Genomic DNA, 26,263 nt, shown 5'->3' with positions numbered 1-26,263 from the left:
TTTGGATGTTTGGGATGTTTTAATGCATTGTCATCAGAATGCATGCAATTAATATATTTTACCACATTTCTCAGACACAATACGAAGATTATGAAACGAAAACTTGTGCCACACGTTTTCATTGTTCATGTTTTCATCTCAAAAGACCTACTGAGGGAAGGAATCCACGAGCAGGCACCTGGTGATGGAGGAGGAGAGACATGAGGGGACGTGGGGAGGAGAGACAGATGGAGGAGGAGGGACGGCGCGGCGGAGGAGGGGTGACAGGAGGGAGGGAGCACGGAGCGGTTTGAGGAGGACAGGCGCGTTGGCTCTGCCCGAGCTGTGAGGATTTCATGTGGAGGAAGAAGCAGAAACAGACCCTAAAAACCCACGAAGCGCGCGCGGCTCGTCTGCTTCACTCTCACGCGGATTTTAACTGACCGGACCGGGGCGGAAATGTGCACGCCGTGTTGTATCTCGCAGGTGAGGAATTTGTGTCACTGTTTTTATTGTTGTTGTGCCGGTTAAAGGCTGGTTTTTGCTCATGGGTTCCTCGGAGCTGAAGCTAGCGCTCCGCCGCCGCCGCCGCGGTCTCCCTGCTTCCATCATCTCGGTTTCCTTTGTCTGAGATTTCACCTGCCAGCTTCCCCGAAAGCTTTCAGCAGAAAGCGCGGAAAAATAATAACAGTAGAGCTGTAATGTCGTCCTGGAAGCGGCTGAATAACTTCACTGTAGTCACGTCAAAGCAGCAGCAGGACAAAGAGAGCTAACCTCCAGTCTGCCATCACACCGCCTCAATGGACACAAAGACGCTGCTTTTTCTCCTTTTGCAGCTTGACATTACTCGAGATGTCTTGTTCTTGTGTTCCCGGACGGGAGATAAACGCTGGGATTTCACCCCTCGCTTTCATTTACGCACATTTCGCCCGAGGAACATCTTGAAACAAGTTGAGAGCTAAATTTCTCCCCCAGCACTTCCTCCGTCCGCCACAAACTCTACTGTTTGTTTCTGAACGACACCAGAGGTTTTCAAAGTAAGGCCATCTCTCCATCACAAACACCCACCGCGCTGCCTTCACTTCCTGATGTTTCTCACACTGTAATGTTATTAATGTTATAGCTGTCACGAGCTGTCATTGCTTTTGAGGAGTCTCACGAGAAATGTAGCTCTGAAGATGTTTTGATCAAAGCAAAATGGAAAAGAGATCCCTCTGATCCCAGCTTTTCTTTTTCTACTGCACTCTATCCAGCACTTTGAAATCACTGTCTAATCCCTGTAAACCTATAACTGTATGCAGCCTATTGATTACAGTTGTTTTCAGTTTTACTCATCATAACAAATTAAATTACAGATGGAGTTTGGACTATTGATTGGCTCCAAAGCTGTCCATGTTGTTATTTTGAGTCTGCAAATCCATTATCCATACAGTCCTGGGCTTTAAAATTTCTTAACATTGTGTTTTGACAAGCATTGTGTTTTTCAGGCTGTTCCTTTTCTCGGTCAGTTGAAGTGAATGGTATTTGTTGGTGTTTGTACTTTGTGTCAAATTATGAACATAATTCCATTCATTCATTCATGTTATTTAAATGCTGCTGAAAATCCTGAATCATCTGTAATTAACAAATTCAGTAATAATGTACTCGTAAGTGGTCGTTTCTAAATTTTAGCTTTAGCTCTGGAGAGGTTTAAAATTTATTAAAAGCCTGTTATTTATGTGACTAAAACAACACAACAATTTTTCAAACTGGCAGGTTTTTTGTTTCCAAATGTCAAATATTCATTGTGGACATTACAGTGACACTATGAAAGGGCAATGCAGGCGGTCTTTCTGAAGTTAGAGAGGGTTTTTTTGTGGGCTGAGTGTCTTTTTTTTACCACCAACAGACTGGTTTTGACCACGGGGTCGCCACTGCTGAGCTACTCTGAGTAGCAATGTAATTACACATGCACATCCCTCATCTGAGAGGCGCTCGCTCCTATTTCCTGTTCTTTTCACAGACTGGGGGGAAGTGATGGAAAGAGGCTTGGATTAAGAGAAAATGAAGGGCAAACAATGAGATCAGTTTTGTGTTGCCGGGCTGGTGCTGCGCTAATCCTTGTCACAGACGCCCCATTTATATGTATACTTGCAATTAACTTTTTCTATGGGTGCATATATGTGCCACTCTGGAGGTTTAGAGGGGCCCAAATTGATGTGTGGTCTTTTAATTTCCTACTTGGCTCAAAGGTAGAAGTCAGAAGAGGGTGGGCCTTGTTTGGGTTAGATGTGAGGAGAGGCGCTGGCGTGATGTGGGACTCGGACATGTAATTTCTCAGTGGGACGGGGGACGGGTGCCACGTCGTGACGCGGTGAGGGCTGGGAAACGGCTTGAGCTCGGCGCTGAGCGTTGTCCAAAGTGCTGCGAGCGTTGGCTGTGACTGTGGGACAGGACTGAAACCATGTGGGTGTCTGCAGGCAGCACAGCGATGGCACGGCCACGTTTGCCAGGCCACATTAGTCAGGATGCTTCTGGAGGCTGTCGTCCTGCAGGATCCTCCACTGCAGACACCGTGGGTGCTTAAGATAAAGGAGTGTGATGGGTTTTTTTTTCTTTTCTGACATCTTTGAATAGGACAAATACAGTAACTCTTGTATGAATACATGAATATCATTGAAAATATGATTGTTTTGTCAGACATTTAAAGCTCCTTTCTCCCCATATTGCAACGCCTTGTCGACTTAGCTTAGACAGGGTTTTAAATTTGGTATATGCACCTTTGTTATCGGGCTTAGGGTTAAGATCATTCACACAAATACCGTACAGCTGGCTCCATCAGAAGAGGACTTCCTGCTGGTTCCTGCTGAGGCTCCCATGCTGTAAATTCTGATCCGGTGATCCAAAACTTGATTTGTTAATCTGCGGCCTGATTGAGAACTGCGAATTAACGTCTGTAGCAATTATCCTCAAACGTAAATTTCAGTGGCAGTCATCTGATTGGAATTACTGTCCAGCTGTGTACATAAGAGACATGTCTGTCTGATGTTTCTAACTTCCCCTCAGGAATTTCTGCTGTGGTCAGCAGCAGCAGCAGCGGGAGTTTGTTTTCCCACAGGGTATCTCTGGCAGGCTTTAGTGTTTTTGTGTCTGAACTGTCATGTAGCAGACATGATGTCTTCCTTGAGCTCTCCTTAGCCCGACTGCTCCATATCTTTGTGATCTGCTGTCGGCGCTGTGATTGTAGGCTGATGTAAGTTTGTGAAATGTCAGGTAACTCTGTCTCAGGCCTCAAGTAGAGCACAGCAGCGTGCTTCGGGAAATTAAAAAAAGCCCCTGGGTAAACCCGGCATGTTTCATTAGGATGTACCTGTTGATGTGATCCTGCCTCGTGTTTTGACATTCTTCCTCTTCTTGTTTGGTCTGTTTCCTTTGGATGTTTTTGTGACAGACTCTTCAGTCTGTGAGCGATTGTTTCGGGGGTTTTTTTGTTCTCTCTTCACTGTACCGCAGTTCTTTTGTTAGCTTCTTCTTTTCAGTTCTCTCAACTAGCCTAAAGTTTCTCTCTGTTGGTTGTAGCTAGGAGCTATATTTGCCAAGAGACAAGGAAAGCCCTCCCTTTGTGTATAGGAAACAGAGCAGTGATACATTTTTGTTGCGTGTATACAGCTGCCTAGCTATATAGACAATGGCAGAGCTGTCAGTCACAGTATGAGGGTAAATGGAGTGGGTCCTGGTCTGGAGTTTGGGCCAGCCTAACTCATGTGAGAAAGCCTTGAATTCTGTTGTTTCAAATCCTTTTTGCTTAATGAATCCCTTTTTTTCCCCCCATTTTCTTTTACTCTGGACTGGTTTCCTGTGACTGCCTCCAGCACAAAGCGTTGCTGTAATCTGAGATAAGAGGGTGTGTCTGCAGTTTCATCTCAGCGTGTTGGTCTCCCATGGTGTAGAGTAGTGGTTAGCTTTGCTCGGTGTTGTTATCACCAAGCTTTAATAAGGAGGGAGTTTCTACAAACCTAAAGCGGACACCCACCGTATGTTTGATATGAGTGATTCACTGCTGAAGAGGTAGAACAGGCAGTTGTGGTGGATGTTTTGTAGATGGTGGTTTAGATGTACCTGAGGTTTATTTTTCCGCTGACAGCCATCGGGGCTGTTTTGGCACCTCGTGTTGTTTTGACTGAGCCTTCCTCACTCATGAGTCATGTCGCTCTGCAGACGTTTTCCCTTTGAGGGCTAAATTGCTCGCTCTTGGGTGTGTGTCGGAGGTGCCACTCGTCAGAGATAAACATGAAGCCAAGATTTAAAAAAAAAAATCACAAACACATTTCTCCCAAGTTTCAAGTTGAACCAGAAAAATCAGTTTCCTGCTGTCAAGTAACTGTCAGAAACTGTGAATGATTTTTTAAAAAAAATACATTTAAGCCATTTACCTTCTATCCTGTTCATGCATGAACACTTTTACTCTGCTTGGGTGTTGCGTTAGACCAACAAACCCTCATTTCTATCTGTCTTCATTCTTTTATGTTGTGCTGACCGCGATACAGCGGATGACCTATTTTTTGGTGATAGGTCTGTTTGCATTGTGTCAGCAGTAGTGCCTCTGCGGCTACATGCGAGTGCGTTTACCCCTCGGCTTTAATTTCGGCTTCTCTTTCCATTTCCTTTCCGTGGAACGCCCCAGTCTCTTTCATCGCTGCTGCTTTGAGGATCAAAAGCTGGTTGAAGAATGGAGGAGGGGAAAAACATGGTAATTATCATCAGTTCTCTAGCAAACGGGTGTAATCACAGATTGATTACATATACATTTATTTAGCATTTATTGATTATACGTAGCTACGGCTTTAAAGGTTTTACGACGGTTGCATCACTTGACTTGATTTACAGGACTGTTTGTGTTTGGGAACAGAGAAGTGTAATATCTTCTTTCTCCAGACCTCCAGACCAACTGAGAGTTAGACGAATCTGGGGCAAAGTCTAAAGGCCAGTGATGAAAAACAAAAAAGGGCGAGAGAAGAAAATGCTCATTAAAAGGCATTAGTCGATGAGAACCGAACCTTTTAATGAGTGAATAAAGAGACAAGCGTTGGAATTATGGGAGTCCAGACATGGTTTCTGTTCAGACCTGAAGTGGTGTTTTCTCCGTGATGCTTTGTGCGCTGGGTGACAAGAACAAATGTGAGGCCACCACTGATATTTAAGTTGGGGTGCAAACTGCAGGCGCGTCAGCCACCTGTCGGCATGCTGGTTGGACAGCCGGCCGGTGGAGTGGGGGCTGGATGGCCTATCAAGTGGGTAGGGTCAACGCCGGTCTCCATGGTTACCCTTGTATCTGTGTGTGGTGAAATTCCACAGGACCCCTCCACCCCCCACCCCTTTCCCCCCACCCCGTCTTTCTGCGCTCCCACCCTCAGCCCTGCAGTTAGCTGTTGGGCCCCCCTCACTGTGTGCAGTCTGCTGGTGAAACACCCCCTAACTAATGAAATCTAAACACCCTCACAACCTAAATTGTCCTGTTTTTCCCACTCACTTTCAGTCCGCTGTAGTTAATTAATCGCTCATTGAAAGAGACATGCGGGTGCAGCTGAGACAAAGGAGACGGCTTATCCTGTTAGGCTGTGTTGAGTCAAATGGAAACCAATGGGTGCATGCGTCCTGCATGCGTATTAATGCATAGATCCTTTGATATTGTCAAATGTTTTAGTACACGCTTCATGCCGAAATGTTCACCTGGATTAAATTAAACATCACAATCATTTGTTTCATTTTCTGAAACAAGTTCACTTATTTATTCTCATACAGACAGTAAAAAGGTATTCCAATTTATGCTATGGATAATGTATTCACAAATAAATACTGTATTATGAACTTGACCTAGTTTTCCACGATTTAATAAATTAATGATGCTGCCACAGAGCAGGATTCACATCACATCATATCTGGCCTGGAATCTAGATTTCCTCTTGTATATCCACTGAATTGGTATTTATGTTGCATTTCCTAAAATTATCAGATAATTTTCTGTACCATGAGACGGAGAGTCACATCAACAGACTGGGGTTACTGGATGACGTTCAGCATAAGTCTTGCTGCACCCAGGTCAGCTGATCGTCAGTCACTTTCATAATAAGATACACTTGTGGTCATTTTCAGGTATTAACATGCATGTCTTTGTATTTTTGGATGATAAAAACTGAAAAAAAGACCTGTGCAAGTAGAGAAGGATGCACACTCTTTATAAGTCAAACCTAGGGAATAAGAGCTTTTGGAGAACGATCAAAACATCTCTGAGCTCACACTGTTGATGGAATAACAGACAAAGAGCCAGGAGGTAGAACCACATTGATAAAAATGTACCATGATGTCAACTATGCCTGTTCTCCTACTAGTGAGGTACAATATATTACAAATTGCAATGTCCACATTCCCAACATAGATATCAAAAAGCTGGACTGAACTGTTCATTCATATGCTCTCCCAAATTAGAAATTATGGAAATAATAACTATCAAAGCAGAGTGATAAGTCATAATTACTTCACAAAAATTATGTGATTACCCAGTTCAATGAATTTATGAAATGAGCCCAAATGATTTCACACACAGCGGCCACTGGGCACAAGTCAAACGCAGAAAATAAGAAAATAACCAAAAGGAGTATTGCTTACTAGAGCATTAAGTATGAAATCAGACGTTGTTGGTGCTGTGAAATGTAGAGTTGCTGTGATATCGTGGTTAGATGTGGTGAGGGTGTTTAGATGGGTTTCATTTCTTATATCTGTGCTCTCACTTCTTTCATGCTGGGAACCTCCCATTTAAGTGCGTATACAGAAAGACTGCTTACAGGATGTTTACCAAAGTAACTGAACGCAGCAGCAGTACAGCTCACTGTGTTTACACTCATTTGTCCTTATTTTTCTGAGTCTCTTTTACTTCAGCGTAGCCGCGCTCGGCCACCAGAAGTTTCTGTAACTTGCCTTGACATGTAATCCTCACTCGCTCTTTTCCCTTCTCATCCCGCCTCCCGTGCGCAGAGAGAGGGAGGAGGCTGGCATACCGTAGAGAATAGCGCATGCAGGACTACCCCTCAACTTTTACCACCACACACTTTTCTTGTACCTCTCACCACATCGGTGTGTGTTCTCCGGGATGAGGGGTAGGAGGCTAAAACAAGCAGGGTGGGTTGGCTAATGGCTACAGTCAGACCTTGTGTTGTGTAATTATAGAGCTGTCTTTATATAGCGATCCTCCTCCTCCTCCTATATGACGGCCTGTCAGAAGAAACAGAGTCGTCCTCTGTGAGAGCGTGTGTGTGTGTGTGTGTGTGTGTGTGTGTGTGTGTGTGTGTGTGTGTGTGTGATGGAGACAAAAGACTAGACTGTCTGTACTGAGGAAAAGTTGCTTGTGAGAAGCAGGGGGAGGGATTTCTCCCTCGTGATACAAACCATGAATGAGCAATGTCAAATCCAGTCGGGTGTTTTCTGCTTCCCACAGTTCTGGAAAGTACTTTAATTTCTTCATCTGGCAAAGTTGAACTCGGTGTCAGTGGGTTGTGAAAGCGAATTCTTTTTAAAGATTAAAAAAAAAAAAACAAACACCAAAAGTTACCAGTCAGTGTCATGACCGACACACGATGACCTACTTCCTTTTAACATTTAGGGAACAATGTCTGTTTATTTCTTTTGTTTTGATTGTGTGCTCCAGAACATGGTGTGGTTTAGAAAAAAAAAATATAAGAAACCGCATTTTAAATACAACAGAAACCAACGAACAAAAACCAGCGTCTGTTTGGAGCTTTGAAACGTCCCCCGCCCGTACAGAAACTGGAGCAGAACCGTTTGTCCTGTAATAGAAGGCATACAGTAAGTTCCATGAAACTGCCTCATGACGCCACTTTAATTTATTGAGTTTGGAGCTTGAAGCTGTGATTTTTAGAACCGATGCGAAATACTGACTTCCTCTGTCAGTCCTGGAACAATGATAGAATCTGATCGGTTGAAAAGGAACGTCTGCTTTTGTCTGTTTTTTGAACAGCTGTTTTAAGATTTACGATTTGGGTGATGTTGGTAAAACTGGCCAGATTTTATAGATCTAATAAAACTTACAACCTTCAATCTGCAAGTCTATAGATTCTGAGGTGGAGTTTAATTAAGCAAACCGCTTACATATTGTTATGATTTCTTCTTTAAAGTACCATGCATGTTTGTGTACAAACCCTACAAGTGGCCCTTCTCTGTACCATGGCTTGGCTGAAATGCTTCTGTGCTTTATATTTAAAAAAAACAAAGTCTTTTTCAGCATGTTATCTCGTGACCTCTGAGAGGTATTTTCCACCTTATTCCCCTCCGCTCAGGGGACAAAATGAACTCGAGGCCTTGAATTCATAATGCTTGTATCAGATATTTTGGAGAACTGTGAAACCCTAATGGCTTTTCCCCCTGTCTGTCTTTGCCCCGCATGCAGCTGGCCTGCTGCTGCGGCTCAGCGGCCTGCTCCTGCTGCTGTAACTGCTGCCCCAAGATGAAACAGTCCACAGGAACCCGAATTATGTACGCCATCTACTTCCTGTTGGTCACTGTTATCTGTGTCATCATGATGTCCCCCACGGTGGTGGGCCAGATGAGAGGCCAAGTGAGTACATCAGCCACACACTAACGTGGAGCTTTTTCAGGACACACACACACACACACACACACACACACACACACACACACACAAAATCCAATGCATGCTAAAAGCTGTACACCAACTACATAAGGGTAACTTAAATTTTCAAAAATGTGTTTTATATTGATGTTAAATCTATATCACATATATCACATATGACTGGCTGAAAATGTAAACAGGGATCTGTGAGGTAATGAAGCTCACGAAGTAATCTGTAACTCTCCCTTGAGCGCCGCAATCACCTCATTTTAAATGCGTCATGAGCAGAGTAGTTTAGAAGCTCTCCGCTCTAAAAGCCCTGAAGTAAATGAGCGTCTCCACAGTACAGTGATTAGATAATACTTTATGATAAAACCTGCTGCAGTGACCCAGACTTGAGGTCATGATTATGTGTGATTCTCTCTGCAGCTTTAATATTTTCGCCCTTCATGTGACTCTGTTTAAACCAACGCATTTCAAGATTGCTTACTGCGCGCCTTTTTGTTTGGGTTTGTCTGGAAGAGGAAAAAAATCCCTCATCTGGGTGAGTCAGAGTGTACTCACAGACGGCGACAAGGTCTCACATCTAATGTCACAAAAAGATACAAAAACATGCTGAACTTATTATCAGCGCTGTAGAGATAACTGGATGTTTTAATGTTGGGAAGTAATAAACCACCCAAGGTCCACACGTTCCCAGTTTGTCTGTGTAAACTAAACCTCAGTGTTAACGGGGAATTATGTTTTTGTTATATGGGGGGGAAAAAAAAGTCAGATGACTCTGTTACCATGGCGATGACCAAGCTTCATCAACAGCGGCGCTATTTGAAGATGACACATTTCCACCGATCATCTCCTCTTCTCTCCTCTAACTCTGCCAGTGTCTACAGTACAGGATGCAAACCACTCCCTGCTGTGTGTCGCCTTTGAGATACACACACACACACACACACACACACACACACACACACACACACACACACACACACACACACACACACACACAGATCGCAGTGGGAAGTCCCAGCTAAGAGAGCAGCCATTGTGTGTGTGAGAGCACTGGTCTTTTCTCAAGAGATTTACAGCAGTCTGAAACAGCCGGCCCCCTCTCCCTCTTAATCACAACACCATGGACATGCTAATATGGCCCTCAAAATGAGACAAAGGCTCCAGAAATGGGCTTCTTGCCTTATGTTGTGATCTGGCTCCGGGCTGCGTTTCGCACTAAGGTGATGACAACTCAATCCACTGGCGTCTCACCCGCTTGCAATTAGCAAAGCCAACATAACCAGATTTTAAAGATTTGTAGATCTCTTAGAAAGTTTTTTTTTTGGAAAACCATCTTTATTTCTCCCTATTAAAGGGTACAGACATTTCAGCTCGCATTCTGTGGTTGTGAAATTGAAAAGCTCTCCCTCCTGTTGGCGCACAGCCACCAAAGCAACAGTTTTCCGTTCAGCGAGGTCCTCTCACGTTTCGCCCTCGCCTTCTCATGCCGCTCACCGTCATTCAGAATCATGTTTTGGGCTCCATGTCAAGAGGGATCTTCCAGCCTTCTCTCCTCCTTTCACGCCGCCTCTGCCTTCCCCTCTCGCCGTTGCCTCTGACTTGTTTACAAAGGGCGTTTAATTTATTCATCTGTGTCTTTTGTTTGTGTACACTGACAGTTAGTTGTAAGGCCCCTCTAACAGGCTGTAGAGAAGGAGAGATGAAAGAGGGCTCCGTGGACAGAAAGAGGGGTTGTTGTTGCAGCCTGTTCTCTCTTTCTGCTCCTTGAGAGGCGTGACGTTCAGAATAGACACTATTGGGCCCTTTCACTGGGGCCTCATACTAGACAAACATGAGCAGAGGTGGTTTTTCTTTCTTTCTTTCTTTCTTTTTTTTTTTTTTTAAATAGCACAATGATCTAATTTCGGTGTTTTGGGGTTATGATTTTTCCATTCAGTTCCCCACCTTGTGCGAGAACTTGAATGCAGGAGAGGACTGCAAAACTCTGGTGGGTTACTCGGCTGTCTACAAGGTGTGTTTTGGAATGTCCTGCTTCTTTTTGTTCTTCGCCATCTTCACCATACGAGTGAACACCAGCACTGGCTGCAGGGCGGCCATCCATAACGGGTGAGGAGAAATTTTTCAGTTTTTTTTTTTTTTCTTTTAAATAATTTGTCCCTCAACTAACAATTACTGTATTCATAAAGCACATTCAACCATGTGTTGTGTATGGTTTAAAAAACTGTTTAAAACATCAAAAATATGATTACCTAAGTGAAGCAGTGTACTGTCGTGTCTGGACTGAAAACAGTAGATCATTTTGAATGTGTTTGGACTTGTTAGAGTCGTATTCTGTGTTTGGACCGGGGTTTTTATATTTTTTACATTTACTTTCCCACTAATTTGCAATGGTCAATTTGCATGGTATCAAATTTTCCTTTGTTAATTCACTGTTTTTGACATTATCGCCACTTTGATCGGCAGATTCTGGCTGGTGAAGTTTGTTCTGCTGGTGGCATGCTGTGCTGGAGGCTTCTTTCTCCCGCAGGAGGAAACCTTTCTTGAAGGTAAAAAAAACCCCCAGCAAACTTTAAGTTTGTTATTTATTTTACAAGATGTAAATCACACGTTCATCTCCAAACGGTAAAGTTACAACAGGAGATACAGGAAGTGCTAAAAATGCATGTGGAAGCAACAGATCTTTACAGCTTCTTAAAATATCTGCCTGATTTCCCCACTGATGACTGAAAAGTGCTGAATGCTTCCTTTTTCCTTTAGAGAGAATTCTGATGTGAGCATATTTTGTATGCCGCCATTTTAAAGGTCTGTCACCGTTGGACTGCAGAGCGATTTGCTGAAATATAAAAGGGAAAAGATGAATGTTTCTGTGGAGCTAGTCCTGAGTTTCCAGTGATACATGCAAACGTGCGCTGCCTTACAGCGGCTTTGACTTGCCAAGCAGGTTTGTCATCATTCAAACACTTTCCATTTTGTCTCTTCTTGTATTTAATAATCACAGTCTGGCGCTACATCGGAGCCGTTGGGGGCTTCCTCTTCCTTCTGATCCAACTTATGCTGCTGGTGGAGTTTGCACACAGATGGAACACAAACTGGTGAGAGCAACACGACACGTCTCCTCTCTGCTTTTCGCTCTTCTCTTCACCCGGGGACGCGTTGGCTCGCCGTGTGGACAGTCCTTGAATGAGATCACTGCGCTGCTTTTCATTTGTTCTTGAGAGACGTTCTGAAGGTGGGATGGCATTTCTGTCAGAGGAGTTGGAAAGAGGGCGTCATGTAGCTTTGTGTCTTGTGTCCTGGCAGCAGGCCAGTGCTGTGCAGATTCACAGGACGCGTTTGGTTTAGGAGTTTCCCCCCGTTGACACACACACATGAACACACACTCAGCAGATTTCTCCAGAAATGTTTAATGGTTTGGTAACCGCTGCCATAAAGTGGAACTCTTCAGGATATGTTGTTGTTTGCTTTTAAACCCACCTATTTTGTGAAAGGTGAATTTGTAGGCCAAGTGAAAAAACAAGTGAACTTCCTGAAGCAGCCATAAATCTTCTATTGATTGTCTTGAGCAACCCACCAAAGTTGACTCTTTCTTTCTCTCTTTAAATTTTTCTTTAGGACAATCTTTCCTGAGTCAATTCTTTTTCTTTCTCCCCCTTCCACTTATCTTTCGTACCCTTTAATTTGCCTTTCTTTTGTTCACGTTGTTTTCCTTTTTTCTGCCTGTTTTCTCTCTCCCCCTCTGCAGGAGTTCGGGAGTGTCGTATAATCGTATGTGGTACGCGGCTCTGGCCTTGGTGACTCTGCTTCTGTTCACGGCGGCCGTGGGAGCCGTAGCCTTCATGGGGTTTTTTTACACTCACCCCGAGGCCTGCTTGCTGAACAAGATCTTCCTGGGCATCAACGGCAGCCTCTGCCTCGTCGTCTCCCTGCTGGCCATCTCCCCCTGCATACAGAAACGTAAGGAACTCACACACGCTCCGTCTCATGGGTTTTTAAGAGAGCGGTGTGTCATTTTGAAATCAATACAGCGCAGCAGATTTGAGACAAACGAACTTTCAGATTCAGAAAAAAAAAACCACCCATGAATTCTGAATTCTGTGTCTTTGTTCCTGCAGTGCAGCCCACATCCGGCCTCCTGCAGCCGGGCGTCATCAGTGTGTACGTCATGTATCTTACCTTCTCAGCCTTCTCCAGCAAACCAAAAGAAGGTGAGTGTGAGGCGACACACACCATCTCCTTCCTGTCAGTCCAGCTGTTGATTGTTTCAGAACAGCTACAGTTTTTATTGGTGATTCGGTCCAACGATGCCACAGCAGCACTTCTGTTTTGATCAAGTTCATCATTTTAGCTTTGCTCCGTCCTTCTTTACACATTTTCAGTCTATCATGTCATCAAAGAACAACTTTAACACACTGTTCGCACGGTGATGGCACGACAAAGATTTTAGCCACCAGAAAAGCAGATGACTCTGCAAAGTGCACTTCAATCACTCCTCCTTCTACTGGATGACTAATAAGAATTTCTTCACATTTGATTCATGTTTTCTCAACTATTCAGAGAAGAACACCGAGTGGCTCCCAACTCCTCCCACTCAAATATAATCTTTGAATCAGATATGCTTTCGACTTCAGGCCAAAGTCACAATAATCTCAAGTTTTTTCCTTTTTTTTTTTCTAATAAAAATATTTCAGGAATGCTAGTTTTCACTGCAAATATGATTCATTGCGATTTGTTTGGACAAAGGCAGTGACACAGCGTCCTTGATGAAGTGGCCACAGTTTCACTGATGTTTTATGAGTCAAACCTGTTTGGCTTTGACAAGACTGTAAAATGTCTTACTTGACTCTCTCCTTAATGTCATCTGATGTCACTCAGAAAGATAAAGAAATTTCTGCCAGAAACCAAAAGTTTAACTAAAAATCACTGTTTTGTAAAACAACTGAAACTGTTGAGATCTCTGTTTTCACCCATCTCCTTCATCAAGATTAGATTTGTGTTTTTTTTAAACTGTTGTTGTATTTATATAAATAATTGATTTCAGAAAATAGCCATCCTTGGTTGTTTTTTGTTCTCGCTGCATTTTGCACTGGCCCTCGTTTTTTATCTTCTTTCACTACCCGTGCCAAAATACACATCCTCACTGCATCTTTTGTCTTTTCTTCTTGTCACGCTTCCTCCTCTTTGTGTTTCATCCCACCCATCTGTGTTTTCCTTCTGTCCAGTGGCGGAGATAGGCGGTGTAAACCAGACCGTCTGCGTGTTCCCCTTCAACTCCGGGACAGAGAGCGACAAGAAGATCGTCACTGGCCTCGGAACCATCATCCTGTTTGGCTGCGTCCTCTACTCTTGGTGAGGCACACGGATGACTGTGAATTAATTCTGCAAACGTGAAACTTTCAAAAGACTTTCAGGAAAATATCTATCAGTGAGAGAAGAAAGCTCTCCCACAATGTCTTTTTTGCTCACTCGTCTGTCCTGCAGCTGTCGAGTGTTCCTCATTCTCAGTATATTAAGTGGAGAGGAGTGAAGGCTACATGCCCGAACCCTCTAACAACAGCTCTGCAATCAGAAATGTGAAAACGAAAAAATATTTGATGTCAGTCTGTTGCTACACAGACAAGGTAGTTTGGATTGGCTGCCACTCTGAAGAGGCGGCGTTTGATTGGCTGTGGCAGAAGCCAAGGCTCGGAGACACGAGAACTGTGGCTCTAGCTTTTGTTCACATGTGTTTCCCATCATGTGGAGGCATCCTGTCTCTTGCGGTCGTTCCCTGAAGAAACGCTTTCTGAAACTGCAAATTATTGAGAGAAAAATATACAGAAAGAATACATACTGATTAAATTACAACCTTTCTCCCTCTTTGTCTGTCTTTGTTTTGGTTCTCCTGCCCTCTCCAGCCTGACGTCCACCAGCAGGCGAAGCTCGGCGGCCCTCAGAGTGTGCAGGAACAGCGAGCCAGAGGCTGAGGTAAACACAGAAACATTCAGCCCTCCCTGGGCGTGCTGACTAAACACATATGCAGACTGACGGCTTGAAGCCACACAGACCAGCCTCTCCTGACGCTTCATTCCAACTCAGTGGTGACTTCTTCTCCTCTACGCTTTGCAGAGAGCTCGCTGCTGTTTCTGTTTTGGAGATGACACAGGTAAGGAAAGCCTTTTTGGCTTTTTTTTCCCCCCCCCGATGTGTGTTTGCACATGTCCTCTGCACACGGAGGAGATATCCTCATTACTATTCCCGAGCCACATCAAGGATGGTGAGAAAGCATTGGTCAGCAAACAAAGATGATGTCACTGTTACTAGGAGGTTAGTGTGACACAGTGAAGAGAGCAGGAGGAGCGGGATTGATGGCGGACGCACACTGCCACCTGCTGGAAAACACTCAGTTCTGAAGAAGAGCCCCACTTGTTTGTCTTTTGTGCTTACAGTGTTTGCTCACTGTGTTCGGACTTGATTTTCAGAGGACTTTGACGAGGAGAAGACCGGTTCAGGCCAGAACGTGGTGTACGACGAGAGAGAGGGAACCATCTACAGCTACTGCTACTTTCACTTTGTCTTCTTCCTGGGCTCCCTGTATGTCATGATGACTGTCACCAACTGGTTTCAGTAAGTGAAGCTCGTGACGCCGAGCGCACGCATCAACAGCATGAAGCTTCATACATGCAGATGATCATGTTTGGGTTTTTTGTTTTTTTTTTTTGTCACAGTTTTGACAACCATAAAATCGAGAAGCTGCTGGAGGGAAGCTGGTCTGTGTTCTGGATCAAGATGGCCTCCTGCTGGGTCTGTCTGGTTTTCTACATGTGGACCCTCGTCGCTCCCATGGTCTGCCCGAAGCGCTTCGAGGCGTAGGACATCACACGCTCGCGTGTCGGGCTACTCTGATTCTTGCAATGCGGCCAGGATGAAGTTCCCACAATGGGCCAAGGGACCAACACACAAACACACACACACACACACACACACCCCTGTTAGCTTGAAACACAACCCTACTCTACCCTCAGCGTTTGAAATGGAGGATTATCTGTTGCCTTTTGTTTTATATGCTAGCGTTTACTTTGTTTTACAATGTTGAGCGGTTAATACCTTGACGGTAAGCTTTTACTACCACTGACTCTCTGAGTTTTTGTATTTCGTACAGGTTTGAAATTGACTAAAGATTCCTGGCAGCTGCGTTGCTTTGAGAAACATCCAGCTTTCACAGATTTTCAAAAAATTTCAAACTTGAAAGTGTATTTTGTAAGTATTTTCTGTACTCGTATGTGTTCAGATTATCTCAAACTCGTGCTTTTACCCTCAGACGGCCATTTCAGTTTTGTACAGTTGGATTAGAACATAAAGTTGTAGCAACGTTCCGGGACAAATTTATTTCAGATGAGACAAATTTGTATTTATTTAAGTGTGCCTAAATGAATGAAAGAAGAAACGTGTGAATTGAATTAGATTTGTCCCTGAGTCTGTTGGCGGGGGGGGATAAAAAACTCATTTCTCAGGCTCACATTCAAGCTGTACATATATATGTCAGTGCTTTGTTATATTGTCTCTTTTTGTAGAAGTTTTCTATGCAACAAGAAGAGCTCTTTTCAATGTTAGAGAATCCAGTGTTGTGAAGTTTCCCACTCAAGCTATGTTCACACTGCTGGTCTTGATGCTCAATTCTGATTTCTTGTTGAGATATGATTTTTTTTTTTTTCTTTTTTTTTTTTTTGCATACACTACATTTTAAACGCGACCTCCATCACATTGCATTGTGAACGTGACACGACCAGACGGGGATGAAGGAGACTGAGAAAAAAGAGAGGACAGCTTCGTGACATCACATACATGCGGCTTGACCGTTCAGACCGCGGTCGTCTTGAAAGATAACGGATACGGACGCAGAACCAGGCCTGGATCTGGTCACTAAACAGGTCGGATGTGGGTCACCTGTGAGCAGAAAATCACAACTGGGTCACATTTTCCTGCAGTGTGAACGCAGCCTCAGATCATGTGTACCGTTTCAGTTTTTATTGATGTCAGCGCTCCCTTTGAGCAAAGTCTTTTCCTAAGAAAAAAAATCCACATTTCCAGTTTCCGTGGTCGTGGTCGTGGTCGTGCAGGGCAACGCTCCTCAAATCAACCTGCCTTAAAGAGGAGCGACGTTGGAGGTGCGCCACCGTGAGGGAGGCGCTGCGGCGACACAGACGAGCTGCATTTACCAAAGGTAGATGTCAGAAGATAAGAAACCACACGGGATCGTTTAGTGCTGCGGTTTTCAAGGTGTGGAGCCGGCCCCTTCTGGGGGACACTGGAGGGTTTTTTAACTAATGTAAAAAAAAAATAAAAATATATATATAATGTAAACAAAGAAGTGTAGGTTAAAATTATTTTATTGAAACTTACATCTTTAGAAATCAATGACTTGTAAGTAGAATAAAGAAGATTTAAATAGTGGAAAAAAAGCTTCAGTGCGTCACCGCCCACATTTTGAAAACCTCTGCTTTAATGTGTTGCAGAGAAAGATATAACAGAAACACGGTCTATTTGCATGAACACACACGAACACACACTTTTCCATTTGTGTACAGTTACAAGTGTTTTATGCCTTTGTTACATGAATCGGCGCGTCGTGGTGATCAGATGATAGCAGGTAGTAGCAGGACTTACGTAATCAGTGAGTTATTCAACACTGGATGTTGACCTTACTGCTCGGTTAAAATGAACAGCTTTTCACGCCATCAAATGTCAAGTTGTTTGCGATACCTTCTGTACTGTATGCATCGTTACCTTTACTGTACAAGCCCGTTATCACCGTTTCTCATTCCTTCCATTAGTCATAGTTTTTCTTTTGTTCCTAACACATTGATTTTACACGCCTGTGCATTTCGGCTGAAGCTCTGTGATCTGTGGAAGTTTTACTTTGGGTTTTGCTTTACATACCTGTAAAATAATGTCATGTGATTTTTTTTTTTTTTTTTTTTTACCCCCAAAAACAATTCAGCTTTTTAATAAATAGTAGGAATGTCGACACGTAATGGTGCTCAGCAGCTTAGATAAATATACAAAAAAAGAGGAAATCAGATAGCAGGACCTACTGTGAAGCCTGTTTACTACCATAGTATACAAAGATATTCAACCAAACGATGTTTGAGATACAATTATGTCGGTGTCATGCAGTTCACTTTGCTCACTCATTCAATAAAACATTAATTGAAAACAACCTGTTGTCTTTATTTTTCAGCTTAGTTTTTCCTCCTACACATAAATACTTTAAAATACGAGATTGAACATGCATCTCCTTTTTGCTGATTACTGTATTCAATATATATTCAAAATGTTCCAAAACACAGTTTTAAACTCAACTTAAAGTGTGGATAAAAGTTAAAGATATCAGAATAGTTTGGCTTCAGTCAGACAGAAGTAAAGTATATAATGCCCAAAGTAATGTTGCTGTTGGTTGATGATTCTTCCTGTGATGTCTGTCGCGTCCCGACTCCTGACCTGCACCTCTTCGCCCTCAGCAGGGCGGTTCTGTCTATCTACAGTTTCCCGGAGAACAACTCGTCTCTTTGATGGATCACTCCCTTCCTCCAGCTTCACTCTTGCGTGCTGGACAGATCCTCGTAGTCGGCAGGAATGGTGTCTGTGCGCGGGGGCCAGAGAGAGACGGTTCATGAGCGTCTGTTCACAGCTCAGACGGCTTCAGCTCACAGACACTCACCGTTGCAGCGGTACTTCAGATTGGACCAGATGATATTCTCCTGGGAGAAGCAGAACACGCCCAGCCGTCCGCCTCTCATGCTGGTGTCGATGATCACCTTTGTGTCCGCCACCAGGTTCGAACCCTCATAAAAGCGAGCCCTGGTTCAAACGTGAGGCGAAAAAGTGAAACTCATTAGTAAGTTCATAACCAGCAACCACCTGCTGGTCCTGGGCCGATGCTCGTCTTTGAACCGGCCTTAGAAACAATCCTATTTCTCAGTGAGAAAAAATACATCTGTGAGTTGTCAAACTAAAGTGTGGAATGTTTTTGTGAGCTCTGTAAAACTGATCAGTCAGCATGAGGAACCGTTTCTTAATGACTTGTCATAAACTCAAGATGTCACAGATTACGTTTCACAGCTTTTGTATTCATGTGGAAGCAATATGTGTTGATAATAATGACCTAACAAGCTTTATGACAAAGTTTTTTGCCATTTATCTCCAGATTTTCCAGCGTCTGCCTCTGACTGGCATGTTTGTGTGAATCTGAGCTGGTGTGTGACTGTTTGTACCTGATGTATCCAACCTGCGGTCTGTGCTGGAGGAACCAGCGGTAGGAAACTTTGTCTTTCCAGCCCACGTTTCTGGGGTCTTTCCACAGCAGGCGCACCTGGTCGGACGTGTTCCCCGTGTGCCAGAGGGAGTTCCTCATGTACTCGCCGGGACCCGTGCTGGACTTCACCACCTGGTGAGAAGAAGCCGCGTGCGGTCTGAAAAGGGAGGGGCTCAAACCGTGACAGAGATGATAGCAACGCTCGCTCCCGCATCCCACCTTGAGCTGTATTCCCGGCTCAGCGACGGCCCTGAAGGGTGAGGCCTGCCAGTACGTTTGTTCTGTCTGCTTCCACATCACCACGTAGAAGGAGGAAGAGTCCTGGTATCCGAAGATGAAGCCGACGTAGTCGTCGTCTGTCACCGTGTTGACGTGGAACGTCCCCTCGAAGTCGACTCCACTGAACGCTGTGTAGCCTACAAACAGTAAAACACACACACGCCAAACACACAACAGCACTTATTAAAGGAGGACTCTGATGAAAATGACATAAACTGGGATAAAATAGCAAAGAGGCAGCAGGTGCAGAAGCACACAGATTCAATAAGCAGCATTCGTGTATCATGATTCTGATGGTGGAGGAAAATCCAACAAATCAGTTTTCTGTTTTATAAGTGTCCATAAAGTATGCACTCTGTGTAATCAGCTGTTTTCTGCCTAATTTTATATTGCGCTCTTTCATTAATCTATAAAAGTATGTTATATGAGTACTTACCCACCGCCAGGCCAGGGTCAGAGTTCATGGTCTGGACAATCTCCATACCCTATCAGGGACACATGATAGAAGAATTCAGTTTTTCTTAATGGTCTGTCTTATCGCAAGTTTGTAGGATTTCATCTACATGCTCAGTTATTTTACAACGCCCAGCTGCTGTAGCTGTAAGTTTTTAAATTTCAGTTATTAATTTTAGTGGGTTTTTTTTGTGCTTGTCTTCTCTTTCACAAGCTGGTTTATGCACATATTCAAAATATAACTGTTCTTTCTTGGGCTACAAAAATACATTTATCCATTTGATATTGTTTACTTCAAAATGCATTTACCAGTAAATTAATTACAGAATAGTTATAATTTAATAATTTATTAAATATCCGTTCCAAATGCAGTTAAAATGACCTTCTTCTTCTCATATTTGTTTTCCTCAGAAGTTCAACTGCATTGTGAAGACTGTGAAAATAAAAGTCTGTGTTGTTGGGAAGCTGTTCACCTGGTTGAGAACCACCCAGTTGGGGTCGATCTGCGAGTCTCCCTCTGGGTCCAGCACCACGGTCTGATAGGCTCTGAAGTCGGTCAGGGTGATCTCGGCGTTCTCCGGGCAGTGGTCGATTATATCAATGACGTCGTCTTTGTCGAAGTCTCCTTCACACGCGTCTCCGACTCCGTCCTCTGAAACACAGCGACACCAGTCAGCGCGCACGGACGCTTTGCACCATGGGAAAACTCTGGTGGTACTAACGGTCAGTGTCTCTTTGGTCGGGGTTGGGAACCAGTCTGCAGTTGTCATCTTTGTCTAGTATACCGTCATTGTCATCATCGTCGTCACACTCATCCCCCTGTCAGAAAAACAGAAAGTCAATAACAGTGAAGTCTTGACCTTAAAATCAAAAGTTGAATATATGAATCAAAGGAGGCCCAACCATTCCATCTTTGTCGGTGTCCAGCTGAGAGGAGTTGATGATGGTGGGACAGTTGTCTTTAGTGTTTTGGTGTCCGTCACCATCACTAACAAGATATAACAGATATAAAAGATCAATACTTTAAAGTGTTGGGAAAGCAGATGGTGGTGTGAGCTCTACCTGTCGATGTTGTCGTCACAGGTGTCTCCGACAAGGTCGTTGTCTGAGTCAGACTGCAGACAGATCAAACGCATGTGGTCATGCCGTGGAGCCAGATCTGTTTCCTTCAGGCTGTGGTTGGTTTAGTTACCTGGTTTGGGTTAAACATCCCGGGACAGCTGTCACAGGCGTCCCCCACCCTGTCGCCGTCTCTGTCTGTCTGCTCTGGATTGGGGACTCGCGGGCAGTTGTCAACATTATTCTTCAAACCTTACAATGCAAAAAGGTTGCTGATTTCTCTCACGCGTGCGAGGGTCAATAGAAACAGCTTTAAAAAGCAGACCGGAGCACGGCGAGAGTCAAATGCATCAGCAGATGGCAGTGTTTGTTTGAGACGAAGGGGAAATAGTTTCCAGTGGCCTTCAGTGCCTGGCAGAGGCTGAAGGTGGAAAAAGGCTTGCAGAGAAAAGACAGACATGACCAAGTGCTCAGAAATCCAGCCTGAGAGTTAAAGACATAACCAAATGATTGAGACTTTAGAGTTCTTTTAAACTGGACACTGAGCATGTGTCAGCGTGCTCAGAGGGCATTAAAACCCAGTAAGGAGGCAGGAAAAAAGGCAAACAGAGGAGCTATGAAAGAAAAAAATAATACAGTGAGAATATATTAACATTCAACAAATGTAACTCCAGGAGTTTGTTTCTTTTGTTCTTTTTTTTTTCTAATGCTGCTTAAGTTGTTTTCCCTGAATACCAACGATTTATCTGATAGATGATTACTATTATAGATAGAACCACAAAAAAAGAGCCAGAGGCTGTCTGAGAGCTCTGCCAGTCTATTTAAAGCCACTAAAAGGTCCCTGTCTGCATCATCTTAACAGTTCTGCAGAGACTGGGCAGTATATCGTCCAGACAGGCTGTGGTTTGGATCAGTCTCCCAGACACACAGCTTCAATGTGTTTATCGGCTGTTCACTGCGTTCCCAAATGTACGATATCTGATCCGTGCAATGAAATATATTGTTTGTTACACTTCCTGTTCTTCTGATCAACTAAACCTCTCTACAAAGTGACCACATGCAACACGGACAGCGGTCAGTGAAACTGGTGAGGGAACTTCATTGTCTTTTATTGCTCGCTTACCGTCTCCGTCCATGTCATCGTCACATTCATCTCCAAGCCCGTCTTGGTCCGTGTCCCTCTGAGAGGGGTTCTCAATCAGTTTGCAGTTGTCACAGGCGTCACCGAAAAGATCCTTGTCGCTGTTTCTCTGGTCCGGGTTGGGGGTCAGCCAGCAGTTATCCTGCAACAGACAACTAATAGTTTAGCTCATCCATACATCCAACTGCAGGAACTTGAAAGATTCAGTCAAAAAAATGCCGTTTCAAGAGTGCAGTTGCTACTCACGTCTTCATTATGAATGCCATCATTGTCGGCGTCGTTGTCACAGGCATCACCCACCCCATCCCCGTCTGCGTCCTCCTGGCCGGAGTTTGGCACGAACACACAGTTGTCCTGGGAGAGACGAACAAACACACCACACACAGCGGATTTCTAACACCTGTATCAGCTGGAAGTGAGAGGAGATGGGAGATGAAGCGATGAGTACCTGCTTACAGCTGGTCTCTCTACATGGAAGCTTCTTGTCGGGGTATCCGTCGATATCTGTGTCCTTTCCACAGACGTAGCCATTTCCAGCCCATCCGATGCCGCACTAACGCACAAGACAAAGCCTTGAGCCTAAATATGAAGAGCTGAATGCAGAACAGACAGTCGTGTTTCTATGTTCCCACCACACAGCTGATGCTCCCGTCTCTTTCTAACACACACTCTCCATTGGCGTGGCAGGGGTTAGGCTGGCCGTTGGGGCAGAGCCTGGTACCGTGGCAACCTTTGACCTGGTCACCTGTAAAGCCAGTTTTACAGTCTCCGCACCTGAAGGAACCCTGGTCAGGAGACAGCACGGACTCAGACGCTGAAGCTCGTGGCTTTAGAAGAAGATTTTAACAAAGGTTTTAGTGCTCTCACCACAGTGTTGTAGCAGTCTGAGTTGGGCGTACAGCCTCCGCTCTCAGGCGGGTTCAGGCACTCGTCTAAATCTTCACACACCTGCGAGTCAAAGCGTTTGACTCAAATGTCTTCAAATTCTTAGCAGGGATGATCGTGTCGTTTTTGTCGTACCTGTTTGTTTGCCTTAGCGTAGGATACTCCCACTCCAGTTAACTCTGGTCCAGTGTATCCCAGTGGGCATTTCTCACAGCGGAAACCAGGAGCAGTGTTCACGCATCTGACACCGGGAAAGCATGGATTAAACTGGCACTGAAACACAAAAAAAAAAAAAAACAAGCGACAAGACTTCAAAATGCTGAGAGGTGCGACTTCTGCTTCGAGAGTACACGCCACTTTTGTGACAAATAAATCAATCAAGACACATCCAACGTAACACACAGTCCACACCTCATCCACATCGTCGCAGTGCACTCCATCTCCAGTGTATCCGTCAGGACAGGGGGCACACCGGAAACCCCCCGACTCTGCAGGGATGCACAGGTTCTGTCTGAAACACGTTCCAGGAGCGCACTGAGTCTGAGACTGAGGCTGAGGCCGAGGCCGAGGCTGAGGCTGAGGGTGAGGGTGAGGGTGAGGGTGAGGCTGAGGCTGAGGTTGAGGCTGAGGCTGAGGGTGAGGCGGCATCACAATCTGTCCCGGACTCGGAACTGGATCAGGGTTGGTCGGGTTGCCTCCGAGTCCTGCAGACACGTTTAGATTAGAAGAGTTAAAGTATCATGTCAGGGTTCAGTGTCCAGATCCAGCAGAAGAACAGTTTGTAAACGGCTTACCACAGGCGAGGCACTCCGCTATGGTATTCCTCAGAAAGTTGGTCTCCTTAATCTGAAAGACAAAAAACACTGGTGATTTCTCTCTATAAGAGTAATCAATAACTGTGGTTCTTTCCATTCTCACTTTTTTACAACAAAATTTGGTTTATATTATTACACAAAAGCAGTTACCTGCTGGTGGAGCAGCTGCCTCATCTCAGACAACATGGTCTTCAGCTCCAACATGGTGACCTGGTCCTGCATCACCCTCCCTCCAGGAACACCTGAGAGGATTTCGCAGTCAGACGATCAGATATTACTGTGATCAGGTAAAAAATACTGAATGTGTCATTTAGAATAGGTTGTCACCCAGCAGCTGCAGAGACTCGTGATGCTCGGCGCTGCAGTCCTGCAGAGTGGCCACATTGTCTATGGTGTCCTCTATCACCAGCTTCAAGTCTGTCAGTTTATCCTTACAAAGCAACAAACCATAAGAAACGCTTATGAAGAACATGCAATCGTATTAATATTCATTACTCTGAAGAAGCTAAACTTGTTAATAATCACCTCGCCGCCCGACTGAAAGGTCCTCAGCGCCACCTTGTTCGGACCAGGTGGAAGCGACCCAAACGCCACTGGCAAGTCTTCCACAGTGTGAGCGAGTCTGCAGTCGATATAGATGTTGAGGCGAGGCGGGCCGCGCTGCAGACCGCTGGCATGCAGCATCACGTGGTGATCGCGTCCATCGGCCAAGGAGCCGTGGTTGAAGCTGGTTGTGGCGAACCTGCCGTCGGCCCTCATGTATCGAAGTGTCACTGAAACAGGGGAGAAGCACAAAGAGACACAGTTGAAGCAAAACATTCACGGTGCAGTCAGTAGTTGGCAAAGATTTTTGTTCACCTTTGCTTAGCTTGGCCTGAACGCTGAGCTCCAGGTACTTGGTGTTGTCTTTGGGGTTGATGATGCTGTAGAGGGAGGTGGGGGCTTTGTTCTGGAGTCTGAAGGAGGAGAGGAGAAAAGCCTCATCTCGCCCTTTGTTCTTCAAGCTCCCTTGGAGCAGGTCTGGCAGGCAGTCTGGAGACACCAGCAGGTCGTAGACTGACAGAGGAGAGGATTGTCACAGACATGCATTAAATGGATGGAGTGTAGCAGGACTGCAAAGAGCCCCTTTGAAAGAAAATGTGCAGGTAGTTTAAGACAGGAAGTACTGTAAACACTGTCACACATGGAGCGTATTTAATAGTACACCATCTGGACCTTCAGTTTTTGTCTGTATTTATTATTACAGAGGATGTGGCTCAGTGTTTGACTGCTACTGCAGACTTGCTAAATGACGGTACTTGGTGTGAGAGCATACTCATGTTTACATCTTACAGAGCTTTTTCAGAAGAGTAGACCGAAGCCGGAGCAAAGGCGCCAGCACCAAAGTCTTTCCACTGGAACAAATCCACCAGCTAATGCTCACGTGCACAGCTGTATATACACAAAAACATTTTCACTCTGCCCTTAGATGAACATCAGAGCAACACAAAAATTACAGTTTGTGGAAAAACTTGCGCAGAGGTTCCCACTAAAAGAAAGTTTTGCACATGCGCTTCTCAGAAGGCATTCAGTGTTGTTTTGCAGCCTTATTCAGGTCAGACTGTTACTAGACCCTGGACACCAAACTCTGAGTCACAAAAAACAGAGATCGTGGAGTCACAACAACATCTGCAAAAAAACATTTAGTCACATTCAGCATGCTTGCAAATCCGCGGCAGTTGGTGAAACTATTCCTTATAGTTAGAATATACAGCAAAACAAAAATCTAGTATCTAATCTAATGTTTCCCAGAGGAGGAAGGCTGGTGAGGAGTCAATTACTTACCAATGCCTTGAGCTGTGATGGTGAGCACCAGCTGCTGCAGCAGCAGAGACAGAGCTGTTACTCTGACCCAAAGATCCATTATCAGTGCTGGAGAGTGGGATACACCTCAGCAGAAACTCTGTGCATGAAGAAAAAGCCTTTCCACCTGTGGATCGATATGCGATGGTCCTGAAGAGCAGTGATGATGACGAGTCCAGACCTTGGAGGGAAATCTCAGCAGAGGTGAGATGTGTTTGTGTCCAGACACAGATTTTAAAGCAAAGGGGAGTGTCCTCATTCAATACTGCTATGAAAGTGGCAGAAGAGCGTATTTTAATAGTCTTGGGGGAGTGACTTCTTATGAGGCTCATCTGATTTGAAAAGTATATTCTACCGAGAGTAAAAGGGAAATTATTCATGTCAAAATGATATGAATGATTGGAAATGATTCATTATGTTTCATGTCATTTCAACATGTTAAAATAAAGTCAGTGTACTGTAGGTTTAAGGAAACATCTAATTTGTCTATATTTGTGACACAGTTTCATTCCTGAAATTGTTTTAAAAAAAGAAAGGCATATGTTTATTATATCCGGGGTATCTGTAATAAAACACTTCAAAAGTACTTAAAATCAGCATGTAACCTGTCCACCCCGAAATAAATGTCTATAAGGCTCGAGGGAGGACAGCTTGATTCCAGCTGGTTTTTACACAAACATCATAAACCGGTGTCATAAATGTGGACGTGAACCACTGTGCTCATCATCAGCCAGCCAGTTGAATTTCAAACTACTGCAGCAGATGTTTTTACTTTTATTTTTATTTAATTGAATTTGCTTTACATGCCCTTGAGAGCTTTTTGTGCAATCAATCTATTGGAGAATGGGGGGAATGAAGGACGGAGAGGACAGGACTTGGTGTGATTT

General features: G+C 44.4%; 2 protein-coding genes and 1 long non-coding RNA gene across 3 annotated transcripts; 1 reads left to right on the top strand and 2 right to left on the bottom strand.

Annotated features, from left to right (window-relative positions):
- The first annotated feature begins 299 nt into the window (after window positions 1-299).
- serinc5 (serine incorporator 5) lies at window positions 300-16,833 on the top strand. The gene is made up of 12 exons (XM_030104631.1): window positions 300-465; window positions 8,420-8,587; window positions 10,548-10,717; window positions 11,075-11,157; window positions 11,610-11,703; window positions 12,354-12,565; window positions 12,724-12,816; window positions 13,831-13,957; window positions 14,506-14,575; window positions 14,717-14,753; window positions 15,070-15,214; window positions 15,316-16,833. Exons 1-12 carry the CDS (start codon window positions 439-441, stop codon window positions 15,458-15,460), a joined length of 1,371 nt encoding a protein of 456 aa, XP_029960491.1. The 5' UTR covers window positions 300-438; the 3' UTR covers window positions 15,461-16,833.
- Window positions 7,644-15,137, bottom strand: LOC115398018 (uncharacterized). Its single transcript, XR_003932550.1, has 3 exons — window positions 15,048-15,137; window positions 8,777-8,782; window positions 7,644-7,654 (listed from the first exon to the last, which is right to left on the bottom strand). It is a non-coding gene; the product is annotated as an uncharacterized LOC115398018 (long non-coding RNA).
- A 641-nt stretch (window positions 16,834-17,474) lies between the features above and the next one.
- thbs4a (thrombospondin 4a) lies at window positions 17,475-25,628 on the bottom strand. Its single transcript, XM_030104630.1, has 23 exons — window positions 25,359-25,628; window positions 24,393-24,590; window positions 24,060-24,307; window positions 23,862-23,964; window positions 23,685-23,776; window positions 23,514-23,565; window positions 23,131-23,423; window positions 22,855-22,992; window positions 22,702-22,782; window positions 22,467-22,619; window positions 22,283-22,387; window positions 22,081-22,188; window positions 21,817-21,976; window positions 20,827-20,945; window positions 20,697-20,749; window positions 20,538-20,622; window positions 20,357-20,453; window positions 20,108-20,286; window positions 19,618-19,666; window positions 19,122-19,318; window positions 18,862-19,034; window positions 18,309-18,448; window positions 17,475-18,230 (listed from the first exon to the last, which is right to left on the bottom strand). Exons 1-23 carry the CDS (start codon window positions 25,435-25,437, stop codon window positions 18,184-18,186), a joined length of 2,949 nt encoding a protein of 982 aa, XP_029960490.1. The 5' UTR covers window positions 25,438-25,628; the 3' UTR covers window positions 17,475-18,183.
- Between the last annotated feature and the right edge of the window lie 635 nt (window positions 25,629-26,263).

The sequence above is a fragment of the Salarias fasciatus genome, chromosome 12 (assembly GCF_902148845.1).
Source record: "Salarias fasciatus chromosome 12, fSalaFa1.1, whole genome shotgun sequence".
Lineage (NCBI taxonomy): Eukaryota > Metazoa > Chordata > Actinopteri > Blenniiformes > Blenniidae > Salarias > Salarias fasciatus.
This window is presented reverse-complemented; position numbering and strand designations above follow the sequence as displayed.